Source organism: Etheostoma cragini, chromosome 6, assembly GCF_013103735.1.
Source record: "Etheostoma cragini isolate CJK2018 chromosome 6, CSU_Ecrag_1.0, whole genome shotgun sequence".
Taxonomy (NCBI): domain Eukaryota; kingdom Metazoa; phylum Chordata; class Actinopteri; order Perciformes; family Percidae; genus Etheostoma; species Etheostoma cragini.
The window spans coordinates 15,368,088-15,381,394 of record NC_048412.1 but is presented as its reverse complement, the minus strand read 5'-3'; the positions used below and the strand labels follow the sequence as shown (position 1 = coordinate 15,381,394).

Below are 13,307 nucleotides of genomic sequence, written 5' to 3'. Positions count from 1 at the left end.
TTTCAGTTTCTAAGGAGAATATGCAGGCGCTATGTTGTGCTACACCTCTGCATAGTATTCAACAGAAACCCCCAGAGACACAACTCAATCTCGACTTGACTGACAGCTGTAACGTCTCTCAGGCATCATCGATCCGGTCTCAAGTAAACTGAATCTGTTTGACCACGTTTGCTCCCAGTGTTTCAGGGAGCAATGCGATGGGCTGTCTCATAAAGGGGAGTGAATTAATACATTTTTTGAGGACATCACTCCTCTGAAAAGCTCGGCTGCAGCCGCATCCCCCCGTCATCCTCTCCTCTAACTCTTGTTCTTTGCATTTGAGTGTCTCATTTGGTTCTCACAGCAGCTTTCACCATGACAACGTTTGACTTCTCGGATGTAGAGGCGTTTTTGGATTGCCACCCAGATCTCTTCGAGCAGTATCTCGTTCGAAAGGCAAAATGTGATCAAGTTAGCAGATGGTTGAAAGAGCATCAGCCGTCGAAACAAGTGTCCACAGCCGAGGAGAAGCGCGGCGCTGCCAGGGACCCGCTGTGGCCGACCAACTCAGACGGGCTCCGGCGCAGATCGTCCCACATGGAGCTGCGAAGGAACTTCGCCCGCTCCAAAGCCACCACCGCACACCGAACCTACGACGAGCATGTGAGCCTGAGCGAACACGAGTCCCAGTCCAGCATGAGGCGCCGTGCGCTCCTGCGTAAAGCCAGTTCCTTGCCTCCGACCACCGCGCACATCCTGAGCGCCCTGCTGGAGTCCAGGGTCAACGTGCCCCAGTACGCGTCCAGCGCCATCGACTACAAATACAGACTTAAAGAAACCAACGAGAGGGAGTTTTTCTTGGAGTTAGTAAAGGATATCTCCAATGATTTGGACCTAACAAACCTCAGTTATAAGATCCTGATCAATGTGTGTATTCTGGTGGATGCAGACAGGTGTTCGCTTTTCCTTGTGGAGGGACCCGCACACAAAAGGACACTGGTGTCCAAATTCTTTGATGTGCACTCTGGCACCACTGTCAGACCATCATCCAGCACCCTGAACTCCAATGAAGTGCAGGTGCCGTGGGGAAAGGGAATCATTGGATATGTGGCAGAGCATGGGGAAACTGTAAACATCCCAAACGCATATGAGGTAAAAGTAAGCTTGATCTACATGTGTTCGATAACTACACATTATTTGACTTAGACTAAAGTTAGGTTGAGGTATTTACAGTGTGTATGAAAAATATATGACTGGTGTGGGGCTTGCTATTGGGAGTAAATTACATGAAGGGCGACCCTTTTGGCCATATTCATACATAAAAAGTATTCACAAGTCAAAGCTGATTTTGAAGTTGAACTCTGTGAATTGAGTAAAGGAACGCTCAGTGTAGAAGGGTCACTCAACCATCAATAAATGGAGAAAAGGCACACTGTAATAAAAAAACTCTATCTATAAGATTCAAAGAAAAGGGCAGGAAAACAAACATTATAATTCTTTCCACAGCCGGATCTCGTCCTATACCATAGCAGTTGCACTTCACATCATTACAGCACGCCCCTGGGCTACATGGGAGGCTAGGGCTACATGATAATGCTGATTCCCATTAGGTCTATTACTGCAATAGTGTAGATGTGTGTCAGAGGTATTACAGTTTGTCCTGCGTATAGTAAAAACAAGAGGCCTGCAACTTTATTGTACGTGACACAAGTGCATAAACCTCAAATATTTGAAGCAGTGTATGCACGCAGGACTACAACGTCAAACGTGCTTGCATTTAGGTATATGTGTGTATACGTGTATTAATGTGTTATTGTACATGTTTTATATGTGTTTAACACTTTTTATGTGAACACTATTCCAGGACCACCGCTTCAGTGATGAGATAGACAAGTTAACCGGCTACAAGACTCAGTCCATCCTCTGTATGGCCATCTGTAACAGTGATGGAGAAGTCATAGGTGTTGTACAAGCAATCAACAAAAATCCCATGGGCACCCCCTTTACCGAGGACGATGAGAAGGTGAGCCGCTATTATGTCTCAGATCCATTTTGGGATTTTCAAGTTTACATCCACTTTATTGTTTTTTTATGTAACATCTTCAGTATTATTGCAGCTGGTTGGACCATTAAGTGTATCTTAGAGATGGAGTTAAAATTGGATTCTTGTGGAATACACACACACACACACACACACACACACACACATACACACACACACACACACACACACGCACACAGTAACACTCATTGTACAGAGGCTCTTGAGCCATGCAGCCAAACAAAACACTGTTTGTGCTGTGAATCTTCTTAATGGCTATTGAGAGGGGCAAAGTGTTCCCTCGGAAGCAAACCACCAGAAGAATGAAGTGAGGCGGTCAACCTCTTAAGTGTGGAGCATTACTGTGTCTGGCTGTGCAATCTACACCTTACACTTTTAATAGATACACTGTCAATTGCTCTATGAATGCTCCAATTGGAATTGGTATCCTAGAATTTAAATGTTTTAACAGCTACAGCCTATAAATACATTTTCCTTCCCCAAGTTTGTTGATGAGCAAGCATCAGCCAATACTAAAGCTACTTTTTTTTAAAACTCTTCATATAGTCGGCAAAACCAACATGCATCTTGGCCAAACAGTTAACCTCACCTCCAAACCCACTAAACACTTTCTACCTGTCTCAAAATGCTGTATACTTGTTGGACCAAAACATTGGCAACAACTCTCACTCAGAAAGCATACATTGTCACTCTAAACCCAATAATTAGTATTTCATTATAAAGTAAGAATAATACCTATTCATTTGATTGACTTTACTAAAGTACATGTAACAAGAATGACATTTGCTTCAACATCCTTTATTTGTTATATATTTGTGCATATAGCAATTTACTCCTGAAAAATAAAAAACAACCAAAAACAAATTCCTGAAATTCCAGAAATGCATCTATACTGTAATTACAACACAAACCATCAATGTAAACTATGGTATAATCGCTCATACTGTACAGTACTGTGAGGGTTCTAGTCAGCCCTGTCTCCAGCATTTGGCCACAAGTTCTCATCAACATTTTTTGTCTTCTCTTTTAGGTGTTTGGAACTATTACTTTGCTTTATTGTAAATATTCTGAAAACATGTTCTATATATTTTAATATGGTCACTGCAGAAATTCACAAAAAATGCCATCAATCTGTTCTGAATGTGTCTTAACAGGGTGTTGGCATTTAAGCAATGTGCTGCAGATTGCAAAGTTCTTGGCAGGTGGTGGCGCATGAATGAGAAAAGAGTTCATTAAGTCCACATAGACTTCTGTTTTGCTAACTGTGTGAAGATTTTTGACAATGTGACTTCAGTTTTGAACAATACATGTTAGCAATCCAAAGAAACGGTAACGCATTGTGTACCTCAAACACGCAAGAAGTACTGTCTTCTCGGTTAAATTCTACAAACAAGGTCATAAAAAAGAAAAGGTGCTCATGTGACTCACTCTGTGTAGGCTAAATACATAGAAAAGACAGAGAGATGCTGCTGCAGTAAATCTCTGTAGTCACCAAACATTTTATGTTTATTCATCTTTGCAAAAGTTTAGCTGCACTGAGATACAACAATTTGTCCACAAGGTGGCGGAATAAAGTTGTGGAAAATCATCTATTCTAGTGACACTTGTTTTGTGGCCTCCAGTTCAAATAAATCTACTTTAAACAAAGTTTTGAGTTTGCAGTAATGTAATTTTACCAGCTGCACAGTGTGTGTGTGTGTGTGTGTGTGTGTGTGTGTGTGTGTGTGTGTGTCATTATTGCCAAATTGGGTCCTGAACTACCACAGAGGCGGTTTTTGAATACTTTCCCAGTCTGTCGGTGGATAGATTTTGTCACGTGATAGTGTCACAACCCGACATGATGCATGTGTGTTGTTGGGATCCAAATGAAGGCCAAGTTTGAAGATGGGGTTGGTCCTATTAAGGGTATTGGAAAGAGGGTGTAGGAAGACAGAAACGGACATTCCCCCAGAAGATGGTCTCCAGTTTTTGTTTTTAATGATTTCGCTATATCTAAATATTATACAAAACTCTAAACAAAGCCAAAGCAAAGTAACTTTATCCTCTGCTTTTGAGCAACAAAGACTCTGAAAATAGAAAAAGAATCACAACTTATCTCAACATTTAAGAGCCCTTGATGTCTCACTAAATGCCGTCTTTCTCCAAATCAATACTTCATTAATCTATTTGAGAGACATGTGTGCAGAGAAGCAGCTGACTCAATCATGACTTTCTACCCCCATTCCCACTCACTGTTTCTTGGTCTCTTACCTAGTTTATGCCCTTTTGTTTAGCATACAAATAGCTAACATTGTTATTGATTATGCATGTTTTTCAGAACTTTTTCTTTCTTCTTACTTTTACTCAGGTACTGCAGATGTATCTACCCTTCTGTGGAATATCAATTTCCAATGCCAAGTTGTTTTCGGAGTCTCGCAAGGAGTATGAAAGGAGTAGGGTAAGAGAATATGAACTCTGCATTTACAAAAATATGTTTAGTTGTTTTATAGCCACTGGAGAATCAACAATAACGTTAACATTGTTATACTTGAGTAAAAAATGTAGATGCAAATAGATTGACAGATATATATGTCAACACTATGCAATCAACATAAGTCATCAGAGGCCTTCCTCGCTGCCACAGGCTCTGCTGGAGGTGGTCAACGACCTGTTTGAGGAGCAGACCGACTTGGAGAAGATTGTTAGGAAGATCATGCAGCGAGCGCTGACGCTGCTGCAGTGTGAACGCTGCTCTGTGCTTCTACTTGAAGACATTGACTCACCTGTGAGGCTTTTTATCTCTTCTTACGTTTTTCTGACCTCACAGATTCATTGACTTTAACTTTAGCATTAATAAATGTAGATTCTCTTGTGCAAAACTCTCCTATCTTTGTTTCTAAATGTTGTTCCTGCTGGTTGTGATGATGCATATTTCATAATTAGGTGGTGAAGTTCTCCAAGACATTTGAGCTCATGTCTCACCTGTGCAACATGGACCATGACATCAGGTGAAAGAGGCATTTTGAATAGGACAGAATGATTTGCTTATTAATTCTGGGGGGGGTTAATACACATAGGGGTATGCCAAAATAGCAACAAACACCATAAATATATGTGATGTGCATACATACAAATCCATAGTAAGATAGTGGTTAGCAGGAAGAAAAAGAAACTCTGTCAATATTTACTGCCGTTGTGTTGCACGTGTAAGTGCCAAGACCTGACTATTGTTTCCTGTCTGTGTTATTGGCCACATCAGCATGGAGAAGCTATCGTGTTCCGATTGGCTAATCAATAACAGCATTGCTGAGCTGGTGGCTTCCACAGGACTGCCTGTTAACATCAGTGATGTGTGTCAGGACCCACGCTTTGATGCTGAGGTGTGGACACAATAGTCTCCCGCTTAGACCTATTAGAGCTCACACAATTGTATGGACACACACCACAAACACCAGCAAATATAAATGTATGTGTTCTGTTTTAATTAATTTCATGGTCAAAGAAAGAACGTGGACCCCGTCATTTCTCAAACATAAACTATTGTTAAACTACTGTCTTCCACAGGCGGACCAGGCCTCTGGGTTCCACATCAGATCAGTTTTATGTGTCCCTATCTGGAATCGAACTCACCAGATAATTGGTAAATTGACGAGAAATCAATAGTTTGTCTTCACTCGGATACCAGTTTTCATGTTACAGGAAACTCAACAATGTGTGTGTTGTGTCTGTGTGTGTCTGTGTGTGTCTCTGTGTGTGTGTGCTTTATGCAGGGGTTGCACAAATTCTGAACCGACTAGATAGGAAGACGTTCAATGATGCAGATCAGAGACTGTTTGAGGTTTGTTTTTTTATCATAGCCGGTACTTTTAAACTTTGTTTTAAGTGTTCCTTGTTGCATTGGATACACATTATGCCACATTTTTTAAAGTTCCTTTTATGTGTTTTTTTCTCTGTCTTTTTCTTTATGTACAGGCATTTGTGATTTTCTGTGGACTGGGAATAAACAATACTATGATGTACAATCAAGTTAAGAAGACATGGGCCAAGCAGTCTGTAGCACTGGATGTGAGCACTGCAACATATTGAATGTACAGTATGAGAAAATAATAATTGAGAAAAGTGGCTCTCCACATTCATCAACTAACCTGAGCAGCTACATAATCCTTGAAAAACATGGTTCTGCTTCTCTACCATAAATATACAGAGAAGACTACCATACCATAAAGAGAAGAAGGAAAGATAGATGGAATTGCAATTCTTGGAATATATTATCTGCTTCAACAGTGTCTTTTTTTAAGAGTTTGTTTTATTCTGTTTGCTATGTCTCACTGTTTTGCATGATTATTTTTTTTCAGATGTTGTCCTACCATGCTACCTGTTCCAAGGTAGAAGTTGACAGACTCAAGGTAATCTCAGAGAAAACAACACGCACATTACCACTATACCAACTCTCTGAAATGTAGAAAAATCTGTTGAGTATAATTTGTAATCACCTTTTGGTGCTTAGCATCCTCCCTTGCTGGACCTGTGTGATTGACAGCTGTGTTCTCTGCCCCCCTAAGGCAGCTAAGATCCCCCTGAGCAACGAGTTAGGCATTGATGAGTTTTATTTCAACGACTTCTCTTTGGACAATGACGCCATGATTACAGCGTCACTCCGGATGTTTCTGGATCTTGGTGTTGTCCAAAAGTTTAAAATTGACTACGAGGTGAGGCCCTGGAATATGTCCTGTGGTATGGCAGTGTGTTTGTATGTATATTTATCTATATGCCTGTCTTCTTGTAGGTTTTGTGCCGCTGGCTTTTGACTGTGAGGAAGAACTATCGAACTGTGGCGTATCACAACTGGAGACATGCCTTCAATGTGTCGCAGTGCATGTTTGTTATGATCACAGTACGTTTCAAGATTTCCAACTTTTCTCATGCCAGAGTCTTGTGTCAGATGTTGACCCCCTGCAATCTCTCTCTGGGTTTGATTTCACTCCCTACTGTCAAACTGTCTGATACACTATAAAGTCAAATTTCCACCAAAAAAAACATCTAAACTTAGACCCTTGATGAGGATTACAAGTTGTTGAGGTTATTGTTAAGTCTTGGTGGACTTATGAATAATCAGTTGCTAAAGAAAACATAATTAGGAGGAAATATCCCAGGAGAAACATCTATAAGAAAAATTTCAAAAGAAGAATATTTGGGTTAAGCCTCAAAGAGAATGATCAACATGAATGTTAAGGTAAGCTGAGAGCTTGCACACATAAATAAACAAATTATCAAATTTAGCTCTGATGAAGGTTTTCCCATCCCATCACATGCACCAAATGGCAATAGCTAACAGAGTATACAATATAAATAGAACTAAACAGAATAGGCAGATAAGGATTGGATTGGTAAGAATATGCCTATCTGCTTTATAACAGACAGCCAAATTCCAGGATGTCCTATCAGAGGCTGAGATACTGGCACTAATGGTTGGCTGCCTGTGTCATGACTTAGACCACCGAGGCACCAACAACGCATTTCAAGCTAAGTAAGTGACGCAGGCCTGAAGTATAGTGACGGAGCAAGTGTCTCATAGGCGTCTAAAAGTGTCACTGTTTGTTTTTTGTCCTGCAGGACCGGCTCTGCTCTGGCTTTGCTCTACGGGACGTCAGCAACCCTGGAGCATCATCACTTCAACCATGCAGTCATGATCCTACAAAGTGAGGTCAGACCAGTATTTCTCATAAGATTGATACAGGTTTACTGGTTTAGCTGAGTTTCCTTAGTTTGCTTTCCTTTACCAAGGATTTGCACACTTTGAAAACTTGAAGTGATATAACATGTTGTGAACAATTACTCCTTAATGAAATTTGAATTCTAATTTGGATTGGTCAATAAATTGGATAATTTTTAATGTAATAGAAGCATCAATACAAATAGCTTCAATATCACATGGTGTCATGGTGTTTTTTTTATGTTTTTTTTCTAGTCTTTACCATAAGGGCTCAATGCCACATACCACAGCTAAGCATTGAAAGCCAACTTAATAAGAAAACACATACAAAACAACAAAAACATAAATGTACACAGTAAAGAAAACCAAAAAACCTTTAAAAAAAAGACCTGATTATCCAGGACTTTGGAGACAGTTTTAACATTCAATTTGTCTTTGGGCTACCAGAAAGCCACTAGTGTGCAGTTTGAGCTTTGGGCTGGTGCTGGCAGTGACATTATGAGACTGCTTTGATCAGTTTGATCATCGGGAACTGTGTTCTTTATTGATTTATTTTAACAGAGGGCAGAGAAAGTCTATACACATTGCTAATTAACATTGATAATGGGAGCCACGTTTGACAGTGAGCAATGACTTTACCAATGCATTGGCTGTAAGGAGACATCAGCCACTATATAATAGCTACTCTTATTCATCCTTGCCTGCTTTTGTGTCCCTACTGCATGTTATTGTATTTGTTTTTCTCACAGGGTCACAATATCTTTGCAAACCTCTGCTCTAAAGAGTACAGCAACATGATGCAACTATTGAAGCAGGCTATTCTCTCCACAGACCTTACTTTGCACTTTGAGTAAGTGGTCTTTTTAATGGATTCAGAGCTGGATTTACATCATGATTACATATTGAAACCGAAATAGGTTGGATATTGTGGTTGGTAAAAACATTGTATTTTTTTTTGTCTTTTTAACATTTTCTGTATCCTTGACTGTCTCATTGCATTGTAAGGCGCAGAACCAAGTTCTTTGAGTGTGTTCTTTCTGGAGAATTCAGCTGGACAGATGAAGGACACAGAGAAGTTCTCAGGTTTCTACCTTTGTGCTGAATAAAACTTTTCTGTGCCAATATCACTTTAACTGTAAAGAGTAAAAAAAGCAGCTATGAATGAGCTTTGATGTCATCAACAGGTCCATGCTGATGACAGGATGCGATCTGGGTGCGGTCACTCGCCCTTGGAAGATATCCAAACAGGTTGGATGTTTCTCACATCTGTGCTTTTATGTTTGAGTGCTTGGAAATGTAAAATTATAGGTGGAATTTGGTTAAACAATGGACCTGTTTGCATGTTCTCTTTGAAAAATAGAGGAAAATTCCTTGCCATACCAGTAAAAGTAGATTGAGCACAAGCTATAGAAAAATGCATGCACCTACTAGCTATGCACTTCATGTTTTAACATCCAAATGTTACATCATGTTTGAGCAAAATAAAGGAATAATGATTTATGGCATTCATGTCCCAAGGTTGCAGAGCTGGTGACGAGTGAATTCTTTGAACAAGGTGACAGAGAGAGGTCTGAGCTTAAGTTAACCCCAGCGGTAAGTAAGCAAGCTTTCAAAGTCTAATCTCTCACTGGGATTTTTTTTCACTTTTCACACAATTTTTTATCTCACAGAGTTGCCAGCATACACTGATGTTCTTAAGTTATGAAAAATGTTTTGGATGACAGAAGATTATCACCCTTTCTGTAGGCCATATTTGACCGCAATCGCAAAGATGAACTACCTGCCTTACAGTTGGAGTGGATAGATGGCATATGTAAACCCCTTTACCAGGTAGGTGGCCCTTGATGTCTGAAGTTAGACTTTAACTGTGGGTCTCATTTTAAAAATCACAAAAATAAAAGCATAATTTGGGAGTTTTGAATATCAACTGTACGTTCATGTGTCACTCCCAGGCAATGCTGAAGCTCAACAGGAAGTTGCAGCCGATGGTCGATGGGATAGATGCCAATCGAAATAAATGGCAGAAGCTCTGCTCATCCTATCAGGAGACACGCAGATTCTCAGTGTCCAATAAGAGTGGTGAATCAGATCAGAGTACTGAGTCCCATGAAGACGCAGAAGAAAATCAACAGCCAGAGACTCTAAAGCCAGTTGAAAACAACACTTCTGAGTCTAAGTCAAAGTGCTGTCAGAATCCAAGGTGCAGTGTTAACAAAGATTCATGTGATAATTAAGCAGCGTCAGTTGGCAACATGAGATCTGCAGAAAAAAGTAAATAAAGCTACACATGTATGGGTTTATCCATTAAGTTGCTCATATTGGACGCTTCCAATGACCTGTGATTTTCTAAACACATGCATTTCCACAAAGGATTTTTTTCACTGTGTTAAACTCAGGAGCATGGATAATACCAGTCTAACTAAATTTCAAAGGTAACAAACAAGAATCACTGTGATTTCTTTCACATAAAAACGCAAATTGCCATTATGAATGTAGACCGGAGCATGATCTTGTTCCTGAATGTTATTACTGTCTTACCTCATTTGCAAATCTTTGACTGCATGGCATTATTTTTTTTATATTTGTTGGTTTACCAAGCCTTTGGCCGTCAACTTCTGTGAACAGCATATGTGTATCATGTAAGCCTTGTATCTCTAGGTAAGGAATTAGGCAGAAAAGGGTGAAAGACCAAATGTTAGCGTATTGATTTTGTAAGGAAGGTTAATGATAAAATCCTAAGTCCTCAGGCCAACCCACCCTAGCCAATATAGTTAAGAGAATACTACAGACAAGACTTGCGGGACTGTCTGCTACTTCAGCACCACAGACAGCGTCATGAACCTATCAATACACAGCACGGTTAGGCTACTAATATTTCCGAGCCATTCTCGGGCCATAGATTCTTACATTCACAAACCTTATTCAGATAAAGGATCAATGAGACTGACATATTCAACTAAACAACCCCTCTATCCTTGCACTTTCTACTACTAGGGGCTGAAGAGGGGAATGGAATTGTAACTAGGGACATGCATTTTGGTCATTTTTCTAAGTAAGGGGATCTCCTCCCCATTAAAATTGCCTGATGCCTGTATGTCTATAATGCCTGATCTACATTATGTTTACAAGGGCCCACATGTAACTGTAACTGATAGGCAAATAAGTACAATGTGTTACAGTAAACCCTCAGGATGCTAGTGATGACTCCACATCTACATTAACCTTTAACTGAGCCAAGTTTGGCTAGTTTTATTGTTCTACAGTATACATATGTATTGCAAACAACAGCATGAAAACCATCTATGAGTTTGTCTGACTCTGGATAAGAAGGAACGATTTCTCCAAAAACTTAACAATGCCTTTAGAAGACTTCAGTATTGTACATTACTTATAAAGGAAACGTTTTAAGGTTCTTACAAAGTAGAATATGTATGTTTTCACTTGTTTCTATTGTTTGAGATTCATCACCGTGTTTTGTAGTTCTGGGCAGCATGCTGATTATGTTGAAACTGCATGTATCATGTTTGATGTTAAAACTGGACATTATCTTGATGCCTCTGACTGCCCTATGAGATTTGCTTTGCATGAAATTACTGTAAAGGAAATACTAAGTGTTGATATGTAAGCACATTTTTTGCTGCACTAATTGTTGTTGAGAACAGATAAAAGTTCTATTTTCAATCCCAAACTCCACCAAAATAATACATTAATTATATATTTCATACATCTATATTTATGCAAGATGTAGAATTGGTATATGCTCCTGGTATTTATAAACTGTTGACCAAAACGGAATTATTAGAGAAGACAAGAAGAGAAGAAAGTGCTACATTTATGATAAAGGAGTAAATCAACCTTCAGCTGGTTTTGTGAATAAATAAATACATTTGTGATTTATATATTATGGCTATTGTTCACAATTACTGGAATTGCAAACAGTGAATTATAGGAACGTTTACTGACAAAACTGTGAGACTAAACTACTATAAAAGGGAGGCAATAACAACAGACGTATGATTGTGAACTAGACTAGAACACAAAATGGTGTGAATACAATGTACCTGTCACAAAGTGATTGACAAAACAAACACAATGTAAATATGAAAATAACACATTTAGGCTACAAAATACAAAGTGCATTTACATGTTGTAAGCAGAGGGCCAAGGCCAAGGGTGCATTCAGCCGGTGCTGGCAACCTGAAACAGCAAAAAGTGCAGGGATAGAGGAGTTGGTAAAAAATACAAAAACATAATGTTGCAGAGACAACCATGCAGGTCTGTGACAGACTGCTCACATATAGTTTATCAGATGTGAACATCTGCTCACTGTATAGTGATGTGGCTGTTTGCCAATACTGATTTTTACTAGTTAAAGTTTTAAAACATTTCTTATTATTTGTGTCATATGTCAATGTATATGGATATTGACAGCTTTTACTGAAATACAGTATTTGCATTTCTGATGCTCAGCAGTCCTGTGATTACACCATGTATTTGGAATTTTGCTTGAGAACAGAGTGCAATATCAATTAAAATCTTAACAAAAACTTTTATAATCATCTTACCACGAAGCTGAAAGAACAAAGCTCATCTATGAACAAAATAATCACCAGTAAGAAAAACACGTGTGTCCTGAAAAAGGTGACGCTTAAGGTCAACTCATCCACAAAGCAAACGAAACACATGCCACTGCCTCACAGAGAGCACATTGCAGAGAGATTCTGTAAACATTCATATAGTCTCTTTTAAATCCAGTTATTCATCTGTGGAGAGTGTTGGATGTGGATCTTTAATAAGACAGCGAGGTGAAGCAACAGTGGCAGAAGGGAGGATTGTGTAAATCTCAGTGCAGCTCCAACGTGCATGCAGCCGCCAGCTACCAAACCATAGCCAACGCTGGGCCTTAATCCATAATTTAACATGGATTGAGTTTATTCTCCTCAGGGTCGATGATCAGGGGAGAGCTGGATGGAGAGAGGAGGGAGAACATTCCAAATTCATTTTAGATAGGGCCAAATTCTTTGATCTCTGTCCATCTCTCTCCATTTTTTTCTACCGTTTTATCTCCCTCACACACAGACACAATGTCTTTCATTCCTATTTGGTCTGACATTCTGTACTGTACAGTATGTACTGTACACACACTGACAAACAGATGCAAAGCTCTAAATGACTGGGTGATAAACAAACACCATGGAGACAGAGACTTGAGTAATATTAAATAATATCTAAGATATTCATTCACCTTGTATCCTTGGACATTTCTTACAGTATGAGATGGAGGCTGAGAATAGAAACCAAACAAGACTCTGAGAATGAGTTACGGTGAAGGTATTAAACACGTTGTGTGTAAACATAATCACTATAATGAGATCGCTCTCTACTGCCGCTTTGTAAATCCAAAGGAAATGTTCTATATCCATTTTTAGAAACTAGACTGTGGCAAGCAAAACCATGCTAATGTAACAGTGTGAAGTAGACTATAAATATTAATACATACTCTCAATCCTAATGATAATGTACCAGGAATAGCTTTGTTTGCCTCATGATTACTTTGTTTTGTGCATACATTTT

The 13,307-nt window shown here is 39.3% G+C and overlaps 1 protein-coding gene across 1 annotated transcript; it reads left to right on the top strand.

The window, feature by feature from the left end:
• Positions 1–354: 354 nt before the first annotated feature.
• pde11al (phosphodiesterase 11a, like) lies at positions 355–11,973 on the top strand. Its single transcript, XM_034875155.1, has 20 exons — positions 355–1,131; positions 1,844–2,002; positions 4,389–4,478; positions 4,665–4,805; positions 4,964–5,028; positions 5,280–5,400; positions 5,585–5,660; positions 5,791–5,858; positions 5,993–6,085; positions 6,376–6,426; positions 6,583–6,729; positions 6,807–6,914; positions 7,438–7,547; positions 7,634–7,724; positions 8,483–8,583; positions 8,739–8,816; positions 8,918–8,981; positions 9,252–9,326; positions 9,480–9,563; positions 9,686–11,973. Exons 1-20 carry the CDS (start codon positions 355–357, stop codon positions 9,965–9,967), a joined length of 2,781 nt encoding a protein of 926 aa, XP_034731046.1. The 3' UTR covers positions 9,968–11,973.
• The last annotated feature ends 1,334 nt before the right edge of the window (positions 11,974–13,307 follow it).

What these genes read in the sequence shown, in the direction of transcription:
- pde11al (XM_034875155.1), top strand. Translation starts at nt 355, where the DNA reads ATGACAACGTTTGACTTCTCGGATGTAGAGGCGTTTTTGGATTGCCAC. An exon ending in TTACCGAGGACGATGAGAAG is followed by an intron (nt 2,003 to 4,388) that starts GTGAGCCGCTAT and finishes ACTTTTACTCAG; the next exon opens with GTACTGCAGATGTATCTACC. An exon ending in GCATGTTTGTTATGATCACA is followed by an intron (nt 6,915 to 7,437) that starts GTACGTTTCAAG and finishes GCTTTATAACAG; the next exon opens with ACAGCCAAATTCCAGGATGT.